General features: G+C 35.7%; 3 protein-coding genes and 2 long non-coding RNA genes across 7 annotated transcripts; 3 read left to right on the forward strand and 2 right to left on the reverse strand.

The window, feature by feature from the left end:
• The first annotated feature begins 114 nt into the window (after positions 1-114).
• On the forward strand, positions 115-2,061 carry LOC108851129 (cytochrome P450 705A22-like). Its single transcript, XM_018624549.2, has 2 exons — positions 115-1,026; positions 1,118-2,061. The coding sequence occupies exons 1-2, from the start codon at positions 115-117 to the stop codon at positions 1,757-1,759; spliced, it is 1,554 nt and encodes a 517-aa protein (XP_018480051.1). The 3' UTR covers positions 1,760-2,061.
• LOC108851246 (uncharacterized) lies at positions 1,896-3,969 on the reverse strand. 2 transcript variants are annotated; one of them, XM_018624655.2, is made up of 2 exons: positions 3,774-3,969; positions 1,896-3,279 (listed from the first exon to the last, which is right to left on the reverse strand). In XM_018624655.2, the coding sequence occupies exon 2, from the start codon at positions 3,269-3,271 to the stop codon at positions 2,063-2,065; it is 1,209 nt and encodes a 402-aa protein (XP_018480157.1). In that variant the 5' UTR covers positions 3,272-3,279; positions 3,774-3,969; the 3' UTR covers positions 1,896-2,062. The 2 variants fall into 2 exon arrangements, with proteins under 2 accessions (XP_018480157.1, XP_018480162.1); XM_018624660.2 differs by lacking the exon at positions 3,774-3,969 and adding an exon at positions 3,467-3,762.
• Positions 3,970-5,597: 1,628 nt separating this feature from the next.
• LOC108859750 (uncharacterized) lies at positions 5,598-16,076 on the reverse strand. Of its 2 annotated transcripts, none has more exons than XR_008935407.1 (5): positions 15,817-16,076; positions 15,635-15,710; positions 8,394-8,461; positions 5,958-6,098; positions 5,598-5,876 (listed from the first exon to the last, which is right to left on the reverse strand). It is a non-coding gene; the product is annotated as an uncharacterized LOC108859750 (long non-coding RNA). The 2 variants fall into 2 exon arrangements; XR_001950527.2 differs by having other exon boundaries at positions 15,635-15,717.
• On the forward strand, positions 8,766-9,441 carry LOC130496293 (uncharacterized). Its single transcript, XR_008935408.1, has 3 exons — positions 8,766-9,101; positions 9,209-9,259; positions 9,353-9,441. It is a non-coding gene; the product is annotated as an uncharacterized LOC130496293 (long non-coding RNA).
• On the forward strand, positions 9,458-15,230 carry LOC108835408 (uncharacterized). Its single transcript, XM_056988259.1, is given in 11 exon segments — positions 9,458-9,514; positions 9,595-9,672; positions 9,767-9,985; positions 10,068-10,256; positions 10,366-10,804; positions 10,915-11,228; positions 11,231-11,857; positions 11,944-12,535; positions 12,649-13,304; positions 13,420-14,496; positions 14,578-15,230. Coding segments are annotated over 11 exon segments (4,779 nt in total). The 5' UTR covers positions 9,458-9,513; the 3' UTR covers positions 15,165-15,230.
• Positions 16,077-17,191: the final 1,115 nt, after the last annotated feature.

The following is a 17,191-nucleotide window of genomic DNA, read 5'->3' on the forward strand; positions in this document are numbered from 1 at the left end:
AACTATTGTATTATTAAATAATATATCACAAAGGATCTCAACAAGGAAAGCTCTGATCTAGAGAGTATATCTATTTCTGCTTCATCTGACCCTCTCTGCAGTTTTTGGACAACAATGGCTGCAATCACCGTTGACTTTCAGCTCTGTTTCATCTTCATCTTCCTATGGCTCTTCACACGCTTCTGCCTCTCTGCTTTCTTCTTCAAGAAACCAAAAGACTGTGATCTACCTCCGAGTCCACCATCTCTACCTGTCATTGGTCATCTGCACCATCTCCTCTCTGTTCCAAGTCACAAATCATTTCAGAAAGTCTCTTCCAAGTATGGTCCTCTCCTTTACCTCCGTGCTTTCAATATCCCAATCGTTCTAGTCTCATCAGGCTCCATGGCCTACGAAGTTCTGAGGACCCACGGCCTGAACTTTGTTACCCGTGATCGTGAGGTTCCTATGATGGAAAAATCGTTACTGTTTGGATCATTTGGCTTTGTCTCAGCTCCTTATGGAGATTACTGGAAGTTCATGAAGAAAATCTTAGTCACAGAGCTTCTCGGGTCTCATTCTCTCGAGCGGACACGGCTCATCCGTGGGGAAGAACTCAAGACATTCAGTGCTATGCTGTTTGACAAGGCGGCAAAGAGTGAGGCCGTTGACGTTGGTGAAGAGATGATGAAGCTGACGAATAACTCTATTTGCAGGATGATAATGGGGAGGAAATGCTCTGAGGAGGACGGTGAAGCAGAGCAGATCAGAAGCTTGGTGACTAAGTCACTTAGTTTGGTGAGGAAGTTTCTTATAGCTAGCACGGTTGGTCGACTTCTCAAGAAAATCGGGATCTCGCTGTTTGAGAAGGAGATCATGGAGGTCTCAGAGAGGTACAATGAGTTGCTGGAGAAGATTATTAAGGAACATGAAGAGAATCTGAACCAGAAAGAGGACAGAGACATGATGGATGTTCTGTTGGAAGTTTGTGCAGATGAAAATGCTGAGTTTAAGATTTCAAGGAACCAGATCAAAGGGCTTTTTGTGGTACTGTTCTGAGTTTCTCTTCATATTCTTCAATGGCTGCTTAAGGATCATTCAAAGTCTCTTATCTTTAATCGTTGTTCACTGTTTGTAGGAACTTTTCCTTGGAGGAACTGAAACTTCAGCACAAACAACACAGTGGATAATGGCGGAACTGATAAACCACCCTGAGATTCTTAAAACTCTGAGAGAAGAGATTGAATCCGTTGTGGGGAAAACGAGGTTGATTCAAGAGACAGATCTCTCAGACCTTCCTTATTTGCAGGCTGTGGTGAAAGAAGGGCTAAGACTACACCCTCACTCGCCAATCTTGGTGAGGAACGCAACGGAAAGATGCAAGATCGGAGAGTTTTACATACCACAGAACACTACAATGATCATAAACTCTTATGCGGTGATGAGAGATCCGGATTCATGGGAAGAACCAGACAAGTTTCAACCGGAGAGGTTCATGGTTTCTCCTTCAAAGGGGGAAAAAGAGATGAGAGAGCAGTTAGCTTTCAACTACCTTCCTTTTGGGAGCGGAAGAAGAGGATGTCCTGGATCAAACTTAGGTTATATCTTCATTGGAGTTGCCATTGGAACAATGGTGCAGTGTTTTGACTGGAGTGTTAATGGAAATAAGGTGAACATGGAAGAGGCTGGAGATATGACCTTGCGCATGGCTCATCCACTTAAATGCACTCTTGTTGCTCGAATTGACCTTTCAGCCAGCTTTGAGTCTTCAGATCCTTAGTTCATGGTTGAGTTTGATAAGTCATGTTGAAGTTGCAGACATACAGTATTGTCTGGTAACGTTGTTTTTGTACCATTCATAACAGAACTTGTTGTCTTAGTGTCTTAGACATCTGTTAAAATTTAAGTACAGGACAAGGTTGCAAGATTTTAGTACTAAATTAGAAAAAAGTTGCAGATAACAAGAGAAGCTGAAGGCAATAGTTACACATTTTTTTTATGTAAGTCTACTTTCAACTTATTATTACACTTTCTTTCATTAGTTGCTGCTGCTACTCCTGATGCCTTGAAAGCTTCTTCTTCTTCAAAAGAAGGCTCTGCTGCCATAGAAAACACGGGAGTTGGCGCTCTTTGGGGTCTGCTGGGAGGAGCTTGAGTTCTCTGATTGTGTTGGGCTATCCATGTCCAAAGGCAGTTTCATCTTCGCCAGTGATTCAGTGAACTGCTGCAAGCTTTTCGTGTACATGTCAACAATATCTTGCTGCACTACCTTCTGCTCTGGTTGTTCAATGTTCACCGTCAGAATCGGTTTCACAACCTCTTCACCATCCCCATTCTTGATAATATCTGCTGGACTCTTCTCTCCTTGGTCTGATCCTGAGTTGTTTTCTTCGCTTGGTAGCTTCTTCTTCACTTCTTTGTCTGAACCTGAGTTGTTGTTGTTGTTGCCTTTGCTTGATAGTACTAAATCATCATGAGTGCCCGAGGAACCGGAGCTAACTGCAATGGATGGAGAAGAGATTCCGTTTGTGATGTCAGTACTTGTTGGGGCTGCTGCTTCTTCAACAACTGCAGTCTGAGCACTGTTTACTTCCACAAAGGCGGTTTCAGAGCTCACAAACTCATCAGAATCAGTACAAGGAGTGGCCAAGTAACTAGACACCATTTGATTGTTCTCACAGACAATCTTCGGATCCATGAACTCAGACTCATCAACCTCTATAGAACCCAACTCTGCCTCATCCACCGTTGGGACCACCGCAGGGATGTGCATCACCTCAGGGAACTCTCCAGCGTAGGAGAGAGACAACTCAACAAAACCTGCAGGAGAGTGAAACAAATCGGTCGAAGAAAGAGAGAACTCTTTCTCCAGCTTCCCGTTCCTCACAATCACTTCAGACAAAGGGACAAGAGCGAAACCAAGCAACTGGTCCTCGAGATAGTTCCTCACGCGGCTCATCATGTATATCTCACATTTCAGCGAACAATCAACACTCTTCACATCGAACTGAAGAGTGTCGTCGAAGACAGGGTTTCTCCCTCCGCCGTTGATGATCTTCGTGGACAAGGAGCTCTCGGGATGGCTCGTGAGAGAGAGCTTGGCATACACATCTTGTTTGTGATAGATGCAGATGTTGTGGATGTCCCTGGCTTGGTGAACAAAAACCTCTAGCACACCGATGAAGCTGTCTGAATCAGAGGAGATGACAGCTTTCTTTGTTATGATGTTTTCATCACTGCCGTTCAAGTGGATTCCATTGAAGGTTGAGGCCACAGATTGTGGAGACTCCATTACAGAAACTGCAAACAAAACAAACAAACAAACAAAAAGACAGCAGCTTAAAACTCTCTCTATACAACTAAGCAAATACACACAAGCACAAACCCTATCACAAGAAACAAAAACTTGTCTTATACAGAAGAGAATAACAGAACTACTCAAACAGACAAGTAAGTGACACAGTTCGGTCTTAAGAATTGTTATTACCTGATCTGAAGCAAAAAAAAAAAAGAAAAGCTATGAACTTTGATTATGATCAAGAGGGGGGGCTTTACTCAATTCACTAAGTTACTAAAACAAATCAACACAGAAGCATCCTTTAAACACACAACAAAGACACAAAGGGTAATAGACAGATTCCAAGAAAGCAATCAACTTTCTCGAGGAACCAAACCAACAAACCGCCCATAAACCAAGGGACGAATGTTCCCGAATTAAAGGATAAAAGTTAGAAAAAGATTGGAACTTTTAATTTTAATTTTAATAAAGAAGAAGTTAAGGCTCTGTTTATAACCTTTAGTCTTTGGAGAGGAGAAGAAAAGGTCAAAAAGAAGAAAGTTTTTCTCTGTTTTCTTCTTTCTCCTTGAATTTTGCGCAGAGTTTTATTTTTTATCTTTCTTGAGCTTTGAGAAGGAGAAGAACAAGAAGAAGGTGGGATTAGAAAGTGTAAAGAGAGTACAATAATTGCGTTTATTGCTGTTTTAATATTCATACAAAAAACGAATATGAAGAAGACTTTTCTAGGTAGGCAAGCACGATCCACGGGTTATAGACGCCTCTCCTTTTTTTCTCACTTTTGTTTGTATTCATTTTTATTTTGTTTGTATTCCAATTTCTACACCACAACGGCTCTTAAAGGTTCTACTGAAACTTACCCCTTTTATAAAAGAAATATCTTTAAATTTGTATCTTTTTTTCTTTCTTTTCCTTTTGGTCATTACCAGGAAGTTATGGACCAATGAATGTTTTGGTATGGTTCCTTTACAAGATATTTGTTTGGTTTTGGCTCTCGATTAAAACACTTGTAGCTTAGAAATTAAGATAATGTTCGGAATTGGTTCTGCAACCTCCCACATTCCTAGTGTTTGTTGTTGTTGGTAGTGTAGAAAACAATCAATTTTCTACACTAGTAAGACTCAAGTTATGGCCTGCTAGGCTGCTACTAGAACTAAGAAAAGAAACACAAGGTTCAAGTGACAAGAATGAAAAATCTGATTGTTATTACAAAAACTACACACAAAGAGACCAACTTGATTGCTTTGGTATATGCTTCCTTTTGATGTTTGGTCTGTTCAGATGGGTTTCCACAATAATGGAAAAAGAGTCTCAACCACAATATAAAACAGCAGTTGCTATTGGTAGTAGAAAAAAACAAATCAAATCTCTAAATTATTAGGCCAAATGACTTGTACAGCATAAGAAAAGAAATTATGATAAAAATAGCTCAGAAAGAAGAAGAGAAAAATATCCTAAAATAGCGCACTAACTGAAAAGTAAAATGACAATTACTACAAATCCTAAGTCATTATCTTAATCCTACCCCTCAATAATAAACTCCAAATCCTAATCATTAAACTCAATATATTTTTTTTTATGTCAAAAAAAAAACTTAAAATATATATATTTTTTGATAAAAATTGAATTTTTAGTTAATGCTATTTTGAGAATTTTCTCTTGTGTTAATTATGGGACAAAAATGTTTAAATGCTATTTTAGGGTAGTTATTAAGGATGGGTTATGGCCTAGTGGAGAATATAGGTTCATATCAAAATACAATGTAATGCTAAGAGAAGAAACACAAGATGAAATTGACAACAATGAGAAATCTTAGTGGTATTACATAAACTACATAGAAAGTAAGATTCTGCATATGCTACACACCCTTCAAAAGTCCTGTTGTTAATGGTCACAGATATCTATCTTATTAAAACTCAAGTACAAAATGGGATTGATTGGATACTTGGATAGCATTTTTAAAATTCAGTCTGTTTGGCAACTTGGATTGTGGTTATACCAGAAAACGTTTTCGAAAATATCTTTCCGGTTTTTGAATTAAATGCAAAAGATTACGTATATAATGATTTATATTGCTTTACATCCAGTTAGTTACTTAAATCGATGATTACCTTCTCAACAAGTAAAAAGAAAAACTATAATAGATACTTCAAATATTCCCTAGCGATTTATACGGTATATATTTTATCAATATCTATGATTGTTCATCAAGATATTCTAAAATTAAATAGAACTTTCCTAATTAACAAACCTTTTTGCGCAAACAAATTTAATAGCATTTAAGTTTCAATAACGTATCTTACAAAATTAATGATTTCGTCACAAAACAGAAAGGAGAAAATATCGGCTTAACATCTATCCTCCCCATACATACAGCTTAACCTAGATATCTTCTTCCATCTATATATACTGAGACTACAAGTAAAGACTGCCCATCGACTTCTCACAGCAAAAATGTCAAAAGAGATTACAAAAATGTGTCTGATCAAGGATCTCAAACCTTACCGAGATGAATGGCGTCTGACTCTGAAACTGCTTAATTCCTGGAAGCAAAACACCAGTTATGGAGGAGATACTCTCGAGTGCGTCTTGGTAGACCAAACTGTAAGATAGATTCCCTTTTACTATATATATACACACCATAAATTTCAAGAAAAGAACTAATCGTTTGTATATATTTTACTCTGTTTTTTACAGGGTGCTAAGATCCAGGCATCGTGCAAGGGATCTCAAATGTACCGTGTCAACCGCTACCTACCTGTTGGTGAATGGAAGGTCATTGACACCTTTAAAATAACTGGAGTAGGAGTGGGTCAATATAGACCTACAAAGCAGCAATACAAGATGACAATCATAGGAGACACAACAATAACTCCTTCTGATTATCGAAATGATAATCACTTCCTTGATCTGGCTAATTATGAGGAGATTAGTAATGGAAAGCTGAAACCCCATTTCCTTATTGGTATGTGTACAAAACGATTTTTTTATATACATATATATATATATATTGTTAACTATTATATTTAACTAACTATATATTTTTCTTTTTGTTCCATGAAATAGATATCATGGGGGAGGTTACTGATCTTGGTGCAGTAGCTATTGTCCAAGCTAAGGGGATTGACACAAAACGAGTACATTTCCGTTTACGTGACACAAGGTAGTTTAGTAATATAGCTGTTATATAACATTTTTACCTTTGGTCTCCTATTTTTTATTAAATTTCTTATTTTGTTTCAGTGGTCATGAATTGGCATGTTGCTTATGGGGAAAATATGCTGAGATTTTTGAAACTCATATGGAAGAAACTAATGATGAATCTCTTATATGCTTGATAAGGTTTGCAAAAATCAAAGAATTCAGAGGTATACACTAAACATTTATTTTGTCATACAATTTTCTAAAGATGAATTCAAAGAAAACGTTTGTATATATTTTTGTTATAACATAGGAGAAATACAAATCACCAACGCATTTGATGCTTCACTTGTGTTTCTCAACCCAACAATGGAGGAAGCTATTGATTTTAGGCAGAAGTAACTATAAAATATATGTTATTTGGTTTGACTTTATTAAAATATAATAACTTTGGCGTGTTTTAAATTCTTTTGATCAGGATGGTGAATGATCCTCTTCCCCTAGCTCTTTTGGATCAAAGAAGTCAAAACAAGATGGTCACAAAGGTTGCATCTAATTGGAATGAGGTGGACGTGAGATGTATTTCTGAGATCTTGCAGAGTGTTGAGGTAATAAAATTATATATATATATATATATATACACGTTTGTTGAGTCTGTCTCTTACTATGAAAGTAATAACTTTATATTTTATAACAATATAGGCTGACAGTTGCAAGATCATTTGTTCAATTGAGTCAATTGACACAGACTGGGGTTGGTTCTATTTTGGGTGTAATAGACACAATCGACGTCTTACAAGGATTGGTAGAAAATCTTCTGGTAAGATGATTCAATCTGGAAAACCCAAATATTATTGTGACGTGTGTCGTGGACCCTGTTCAGATTTTGAACCAAAGTAAGTAACAAAAGTCTGTCTTGATTGTTTGTTACAAAACCTATTTGATAATATGTTGTGACATGCGAATTTGACAGGTACAAGCTTCATTTCGTTGTGAAAGATGATACTGAAACATGCAGATTGATGCTTCTTGACACTGTTGCTGCAACAATTATTGGTTGCAAAGCTGTTGAACTTTGGGATGGTTCATATGATGAGGTGATTTTACTTTTACAGTATAATATATTGTTTGGTAGTTGAAATTATTAACCAGCCTAAATATTTTTTATGTGTAACAGATTGAAGACCCGGAAATGATTCCTCAGCCACTTCGAGACCTAGAAGGGAAATCTTTTTGTTTTGGTCTAGCCATAACCAGTGACAATGTAAACGGTTCTGACAGTTTTAAGGTCTCTGAGGTCTGGTCTGGAGAGTATATTAAGAGAATCGAATCTGTCTCAGAACCAGTTTCATTGATTGAGACCATTTCGTCAACTCTATCTGGTGGAGAGGTGAGTGTTTTTTTGTAGATTTTGACTACTTTATGAATATACTACTCACGTGATTATTTTACTTAGTGTTGATGATATTGTTTTTAATTAATTTTGTAGCTTCCTGCTATTGATACCAATGAGAACTCATCAGAAGATTATTCCACCCCAAGTAACAAGCGTAAGGAAGATGTGTGTGATCAAATGGACATGACATCTACATCTAAGAAGTTATGCACTAAGATCATAAAGAAGGAGATCATAAAGAAGGAGAACACAAAGACTGATTAGTGGGAGTTATGGCCACCTAATGCTATGAGTTATTTTGCTTTCGTTTTTTTTTATTGTTTTATGACTTTTCATTGGTTTTTTTTCAATTTACATGTTGGTTTTTTTATGTTCTGAATTCTTATCAATCTCTTTATTCAATAAAGTTTGCTTTTTTATTATTTACTCATGTGAAAAACAAATCAACGTGTATATGCATATGATGTAGATTTTTTCCCTAAGTTCAACAGAAAATGTGAATTGTTACACTATGTCTACCCAACAACTTAGCAACAATCATTCTAACACATCTGAGAAAATAAATGGTGCGTGAGAAAATACCTTTAATTATCCAGATAGGAGATGAGTCTGTAAAATTAGCTTTGACATCAGCTTGGACAATAGCTCACCTGCAATATCATGATCTATATTAAGCCTTCATCCTATATGAATTTATAAAAGAAGTTCATACTAACGATTTCAATGGCAGTAATAGACAATAATTGCTAACGATTTCAATGGCAGTAATAGACAAAAACACACAAAATCTATTTAAAAGATATTTGTTATGATATTCTGTTACCATAAAATATTATGGGAAGATGGTAAATATTTTAAAAAATATCTAAAAAAACTTAATGCACAAATGCAAATCACGCCAAGAGAGATTAGGTTTAATGTTTTCTTCTGAGTCATCTCTTTTTCATTAGTCATTGCAGAGTATTAGTCACTTATCAAAAACAATAGATTGAGAAGAGAGTATGAAAAGAAAAGGAGATCATTCCAGTTGTGACAAGGAGAATGAACGACCATCTAAATCTGTAGAGAAGAACAGAAATAACCAGAATAATTGCCTTCAAAGTCAATCAAGCTCAACAAGACAGAGATTAGCCGAGGAGGATGTCCGGTCTTCTGTTGAAATGACCTCTGTTTTTAAAAGGTTATTTGGTGCTCTTGAAAAACACCAGATAAACACCAAAAATGCTTCAGTAAGAGATCACTTAAGGAGCACACCGAATACCCCAAGAAACATATGCAGAAAGACCTTCGGTGATAGTTCTAAAAGACATGTTATTACACTGTTTAAACCTAATTTCCTACTCGATTCACTGTCGGTGTTCTCAACTCAATATTGTTGTTGTTTTCCTTCAATACAGACCAAGCTAATAAGACTCCAGACCAGAGAAGTTGTTTTATGTCATTGAAGTGTAAGTTTATTTTTATCTATAACTTTACACATACAAACTATGATACAAACTATGATGTACTTAAGCGAAGTTTCCATTGTGTTTTTTATTTAGCTCAAGTCAGCTGCTCAACAAAAGCAAACACTACACAGAGACCAATAGATCAGAACAAGCGAAATAATAAACGTATGGCTCTTGATGATATTACCAATAGCGCTGATAAAGAAGGTCTGTATACAACCACACCAAGAACACCAAAACGCAGATGTGTGAGCAGTAAGTGTTCTTTAAGACATTATGTTTCAGTATTTAAAGGCATTTCTATGATATTCTATACTGATATAGACGACTAACAGTGTCTAAAGGTGTTTGCTTGGATTCAGACCAACCTATCAAAACTCCATATCAGAGTAGTTGTGTGACGTCACTGAAGTGTAAGTTTATCTTTATCTGTTTAGTGATACACATTAGCATATTACTAAGCTTATATGTGTCGTTGATTTCTATTGTTTTATGGTTATTCTATAGCTCAAGTTCCCACGTCAACAGACATAACAACAACGAGGAAAACAACTACTCAGAAGCAGCAAAAGAACAGACGAAAAATTCTTCATGATATTACCAGTATATCTAATTCGCTTGCTTTTGATTGTGAAGATACGCCAGTAAAAACAGTGAATGACTTAGACGAAGATAACGTGACTGATGATGATGAATCTTATCATGATGGCGATGATGACTTTGGAGGTTTGACTGTTTGTACTTCAGTTTACAAGAGAAAATTGAATGTGTTATTTGGTGTCATAACTTTGTCTCTCTTTCATTTTAGGAATTATTGAAGAACTTGATGGGGATTTAGAGTTTGATTGTAGCTCTCAGGAAAGTTCCGAGTCTGAGCTGGATGAAGAGAGTGTTGATCATTCTATTGGTGAAAAAACATGTACTAACAAGCATCAAAACCAGAGAAAAACAACATCTGCCAAAGAGACTTTTTTACCAAGAAGTGTTCGATCAATAGGTATATATATGTATATGTATTATTCGTAATGGTTACTTTGACCATATGTCCAATATTTATGTTTCGCCATTTTTTGACAAGTGAATTTGTTCCTTATTAACATATGCAGCATATATTGACGAGGGTGATCCTAATTACTCATGTTCTCACTGTGGCGCTATTATGTGGTACGGAGAGCGTATTAACAAACGCAGGAATGCACGGACTCCTACTTTTACTCTGTGCTATATGCAAGGTCAAGTAAAATTGCCACTATTACAAGATCCTCCGGATGTACTGAAAAGATTGCTTGAAGGGGATGATAAACTAAGCAAACATTTTCAGAGAAATTTGAGACCTTACAATATGGTTTTTTCATTTACTTCACTTGGTGGTAAAGTTGAGAGATCAGTGATGAAAGGAATAGGCCCAGATATGTTTCAATTGCATGGAGAAAATTATCATCTAGCAGGCAGTTTGAGACCAAAAGATGGTACTAATGCCAAATTTGGGCAGCTCTATATTGCGGACACAGAGAATGAGGTGGAAAATAGGGCGAAATGTCTGAGGTAAACATATTTTTATAATTACGTTGTGATTATCTGTAAGTGTTTTTTGAATGTTTATGTGCACACATCTCTAACATTGGTATTTTCTTAAATGTTTTTGAATTTCACAGCAATGGTAGCATGAGTGGGAAAGTAAAAGAAAAGGATACTTTGAAGAAAGAAATCATTGAGGCTTTGATCAAGATGTTAGATGATGTGAATCCGTATGTTCAAAAATTTAGATCAGCAAGAGAACGGTTTGATACTAATCCAGAAGATGCATTTCATATGAGGATTATTAGTGATCGACTTAAAGATGGAAGGACATACAACACACCAACAGCATCTGAGGTAGCTGCATTAATTCCTGGAGATTTTAATCTTGATATGGATAACAGGGATATAGTGCTTCAGCAACATTCAGGAAAGCTTATGAGGATTAATGAAATCATGCTTCCTATCTAGCACTACAGTATCCTCTATTGTTCCCTTATGGAGAAGATGGATTCAGACTTGGAATTAAGAAAGGTGTTACTGAAGCTACAAAAAAGCAGAAGAAAACTACAATTAGTATGAGACAGTTCTTTGCATTTCGTCTGTTCGAACGTAAGAATGAGTCACGACATCTCCTACATTCTAGACGTCTATTTCAGCAATTTTTGGTGGATGCTTATACAACTATAGAGTCTAATCGTTTGCGCTATCTGAAGTTCAATCATTCTACTTTGCGATCTGATAGTTCTGACTCTATCAAAGAATCAGAGACTGCTGGGAAGATCGATATGCATGAACAAGGAACAGAATTTGTATTGCCTGCTTCTTTCACTGGTGGTCCTAGATACATGAAGAACAATTACTTGGATGCTATGGCTATTTGTAAGCATTTTGGATTTCCAACTCTTTTCATCACTTTTACATGTAATCCGCGATGGCCAGAGATCACTAGATATTGCAAAGAGAGGAAACTGAACGCGGACGATAGACCAGATGTTCTTTGTAGGATATTTAAGATGAAGCTTGAGTCACTGATGGATGATTTAACCAAAAAGCATCTTCTGGGGAAGACTGTTTCATGTGAGTTGACACAAAATCTTTTATCTTTTGTCATCTATTTTAACTGATTAGATAATTCATACTAATTTTTTTTTTTGTATTTTCAGCAATGTACACAATTGAGTTTCAGAAACGTGGCCTACCTCATTCACATATTCTTTTATTCATGCATCCTGATGACAGACTTCCCACAACAGATGACATAGACAGGATAATTTGCGCAGAAATTCCTAATAAATCATCAGAGCCAGAACTTTATGATGTGGTTAAAGATATGATGATGCATGGACCATGTGGAGCTGCAAAGATGAATTCTCCATGTATGGAGAATGGATTGTGCTCGAAATTATATCCTAAGGCATATTCAGCAAATACTACAATTAATCGAGATGGCTTTCCAGTTTATAGAAGGCGCGAGCAACCAGAATGTTATATTGAGAAGAATGGGATGAAGTGTGATAATCAGTGGGTTATTCCATACAACAAGAAACTATCTCTTCGCTACAGAGCTCACATTAATGTCGAATGGTGCAACCAAGCTGGATCAATTAAATACTTATTTAAGTATATTAATAAAGGACAAGATCGTGTGACTGTGGCAGTGGAACCTCCTGAACATGTGGTTGCAAACCAGTTGGAAAACGTTCAAGGGAGTGGGGAGAAGAAGAAAAATGAGTTCAAAGATTTCTTTGATTGCAGGTACTAAAAAGTGAACTGTTTTACTTTCTTCGATTGTAGAAAAATAAGTTAATATATGTATATCTCTAAGTATTTGCAACCACTTATATTATCTTTTGGGCGTTTTTTTGTAGATATGTTTCTTCATGTGAAGCACCATGGAGAACCTTTATGTTCTCGATTCACTATCGATCTACATCAGTTGAGAAGCTTACTTTCCATCTACCTGGAAAACAACATGTTGTTTTTAGAGGTAAAGATAAGATGAAAGCGGTTGTGACTCGGAAGCTCATTGAGAATACAATGTTTTTGGCATGGTTTGAGTTGTGCAAGGTCGATTCACTGGCTGCTACCTTGCTATATGTTCAGATTCCCAATTTTTTTACTTTTGATAAAAGTAAGAAGAAGTTCAAAAGAAGAAAAAAGGGATTCAGTATCGGCAGAATTAATTATGCTCCCCGTAAACAAGAAGATGCGTATTATCTTCGCGTGTTGTTGAACGTTGTGAGGGGTGCTACCAGTTACGATCACATAAAAACATTTGAAGGCGTTGTTCACGAGGGCTACAAAACAGCATGTTCTGCTCGTGGGTTATTAGATGATGATCATGAGTATATTGATGACATGTTGAGGAGAAGTTATGATAGCTTAGCAAGTGATCTACGTCAGGTGTTTTCTATGATGCTTCTTAATGATAGCTTAGCAGCACCAGAGAATGTATGGGAACATACTTGGGAGTGTTTGTCTGAAGATATTGAGCATAACCGGAGAAGATATTTCAATAGACCAGGTTTGTGTTAATATATACTATTACAGAATCAATCTTTGAAATAGATATATAGTCTCTTACGTGAGCTTTCATTTACATATAAGTTATTTTTTGAACCTAAATTGTGTTTTTGTAGGACTTGTGTTAAGTGATGAAGAGAAACAGAAGTATGCTTTACAAGAGATTGAAAAACTTTTGAGAAGAAATGGAGATTCGCTAGAGAGATTTACCAAGATGCCTAAGGTCTCAGAATCAAGTGCAAATGATTCAAACGTCCTTATATTAGACGAGCGCAGTTATCCACGTGAAGCATTGTTAGAAACTCTTGAAAGAGATGCTCCAAAGATGACAGATGAACAAAGAAAAATATTTGATGAGATTATTGCTGCTGTTACAGAAGGAAGAGGAGGAACTTTTTTTGTTTATGGGTTTGGTGGAACTGGTAAAACTTTCCTTTGGAAGTTACTATCGGCAGCTATTAGATCCAGAGGAGATATTGTACTTAATGTTGCATCAAGTGGAATTGCTTCTTTGTTGTTACAAGGTGGTCGGACTGCTCATTCAAGATTTGGTATACCTCTTAGTCCTGATGAGTTCTCAACATGTACTATGGCTCATGGAACAGATCAAGCTAATTTAGTAAAAGAGGCATCACTCATTATATGGGATGAAGCACCCATGATGAACAAGCATTGTTTTGAAGCTTTGGATAGAAGCTTATCTGATATTGTTGGGAAGCATAGAAACAAACCTTTTGGAGGAAAAGTTGTTGTTTTTGGAGGCGATTTTAGACAGGTTCTACCTGTGATTAATGGAGCTGGGAGGGCAGAGATTGTATTGGCAGCATTGAATTCTTCATATCTTTGGGAGCACTGTAAAGTTTTGAAACTCACAAAGAATATGAGGTTGTTGTCGGGATGTTTAACAACTGAAGAGGCAAATGATCTAAAGGACTTCTCAGAATGGATATTGAAAGTTGGGGAAGGTAAACTTGCAGAGCCTAATGATGGTGAGGCTGAGATCCAAATTCCTTCTGAATTTTTGATTACTAATTTTGAAGATCCAATAGAAGCCATCAGTAAAGCAGTGTATGGCGATTTTGTGTCTCTACAAGAAAACAAGGAGCCTAAATTCTTCCAAGAAAGAGCTATTTTGTGTCCAACTAATGAAGATGTCAATACAATTAATGATTACATGTTGGATCAGCTTGAAGGTAATTTTATATATTTATAATCGATTTATTTTTCTGAGATGATTTATTATTGTACTAATGAAGTGTTTTGAAACATTCCAGGTGAAGAAAAGATTTATATAAGTGCAGACAGTATTGATCCAATTGATAAAACTTCAATGAACGATGAAGCACTTAGCCCTGACTTTCTCAACAAAATAAAGGTGTCTGGTTTGCCAAACCATAGCCTTAGACTCAAGGTTGGTTGTCCTGTTATGGTTCTAAGAAACATCAATCCTTCAGCTGGGTTAATGAATGGAACAAGGCTTCAGATCACTGAACTGATGGATTTTATGGTGAAAGCTAAGATAATTACGGGAGAAAAGGTTGGGAGTACTGTCTATATTCCTAGGTTATTAATAACACCATCAGATACCAGATTACCTTTTAAGATGCGCAGGAGACAGTTGCCTCTGGCTGTGGCATTTGCAATAACAATTAATAAAAGCCAAGGGCAATCACTATCTGAAGTTGGTATATTTCTACCAAGACCTGTGTTTTCACATGGACAGCTATATGTTGCTGTGTCTAGGGTCACTTCTAAGAAAGGATTGAAGATTCTGATTGTAGACAAAGATGGTAAATCTAAAACAAAAACTATGAATGTAGTTTTCAAAGAGATTTTTAATAATCTGGAAGAGCATGAGTGATAAGGTATTCTGAATGATAGTCTTAACAGTAAACACGTTTATTTGTTTATATAAATCATAAGTTGATTCTGTTGTTTTTTTTTGGACTAAAAGTTGATTCTGTTGTTTAATGCAGGTTTCAGACTTGAGCACAGCTGGTTTCATGTGATGGTTTACGAAGATCTCTATATTGTGGTCAACCTATATTTTGTCTATCTATGAAACACTTAGATTCAAATAACTATGCAGTAGCTAGACTTTTAGACAAGACATGGTCTATTTATTCTGCTATTTTCAAACAATTCAGTGTTAATTTTATCTACAATTTCTTACAAAATCATTCACATTAACAAAGATATCCTTCAATCAATCAAGTTGGAACCTACCAAATTTTGTAGACCTATATAAGTTTGAAAATCGATATCCTAGATGCTGCTAAGTTCATTTCATCCACATAATAGCTAAAATAAAAGATATGATGATGTACTAACCGAGTTTTGTAATCTGGAGTCTGGTCGTCAGCCGTGTGTCTTTTCTACATTTGTATTCTATAAACAAGAGTCTGGTCTTCGTTCTCCAAAACATTTGAGTACATGCAAATCCAATAAAACATTTGAGTACAAGCCTAATTTTTTAATTTATTAACATGTTTTAATAAGATAGATGCACTTACCATTGAAACGTATGTAAAGAAGGTTATATCTCTGTCATTGTTCTTCATGCGTTCTGTTGTAATCTCTCTCTCTATTGATGCCACCACACGACCTGCATATTAATTGTATACATAAATATCTCCACTCATTATATTTTAGAACATAAACATTTACTGTATTATAAGAAAACTCAATAAAGCTATATTCATAGACTTATCTTTCTACTAGAAGGCTTTGTTTCGAACATAGTCTTTTCTCCATCCTTATAGAGCCATATAGTTTTTCCTCATCCTCACTCCTGTATAATTAGCAGTAGATAACAGTTGTTATAAGATAATTTTCATATTACTTCATTGCCTAATCAAATTTTGAAAATCTGATCAAACTAATCATTTTGTATTTATCAACTGATCAAAAAAATATTAATGTAAACGAACAAAAACTCTGAAGGAAAATAACTTATCTTTTAAATAGACCTCCAAACTTCTTCTTCGTATCTTGATGAATCACCCGAGATTTGTATTTCAAATATATTGTTCCTTCAATCAATAAAAAAGTTTACCAAGAATATTAACAAAGCTCACAGTTTAACAAAAAAAATGTTCTCTGTCAAAAACTTTGATTACGATACAACTCTGTTCAGGGACTTATCTTTCTACTAGAAGGCTTTGTTTCGAACATAGTCCTTTCTCCATCCTTATTGAGCCATATAGTTTTTCCTCATCCTCACTCCTGTATAATTAGCAGTAGATAACAGTTGTTAAAAGATAATTTTCATATTACTTCATTGCCTAATCAAATTTTGAAAATATGATCAAACTAATCATTCTGTATTTATCAACTGATCAAAAAAAATATTAATGTAAACAAACAAAAACTCTGAAGGAAAATAACTTATCTTTCAAATAGACCTCCAAAGTTCCTCTTTGTATCTTGATGAATCACCCGAGCTTTGTATTTCAAATATATTGTTCCTTCAATCAATAAAAAAGATTACCAGGAATATTAACAAAGCTCACAGTTTAACAAAAAAAGATTTTCTCTTTCAAAAACTTTGATTACAATACAACTGTGTTCAGAGATTTATTTTTATATTTGTCAATGAAATCTTGGAAAAATTCAGATAGCATCACCTGGAGATATCGCTTGAGATGAAGTCTGATCTCGCCAAATCACAGAGTCTTCGGTGGATCTACACGATTTCCAAATCAGATTTTTCCATGTCTGAAATCGCCAATAACAGTACGATCTGCATCTTCAATACATATATAAACACATGAACCCAGATTTTCCGATTAGTTATATGAAAATCGAGTTAGGGTTACAGTTGATACCTTTGTGTTAGCTCTTCAGATGGATTTAGAACCATCGATCATCTAGCTCTGTAAGAAAGTT

Source organism: Raphanus sativus, chromosome 1 (genome assembly GCF_000801105.2).
Source record: "Raphanus sativus cultivar WK10039 chromosome 1, ASM80110v3, whole genome shotgun sequence".
NCBI classification, from domain to species: Eukaryota; Viridiplantae; Streptophyta; class Magnoliopsida; order Brassicales; family Brassicaceae; genus Raphanus; species Raphanus sativus.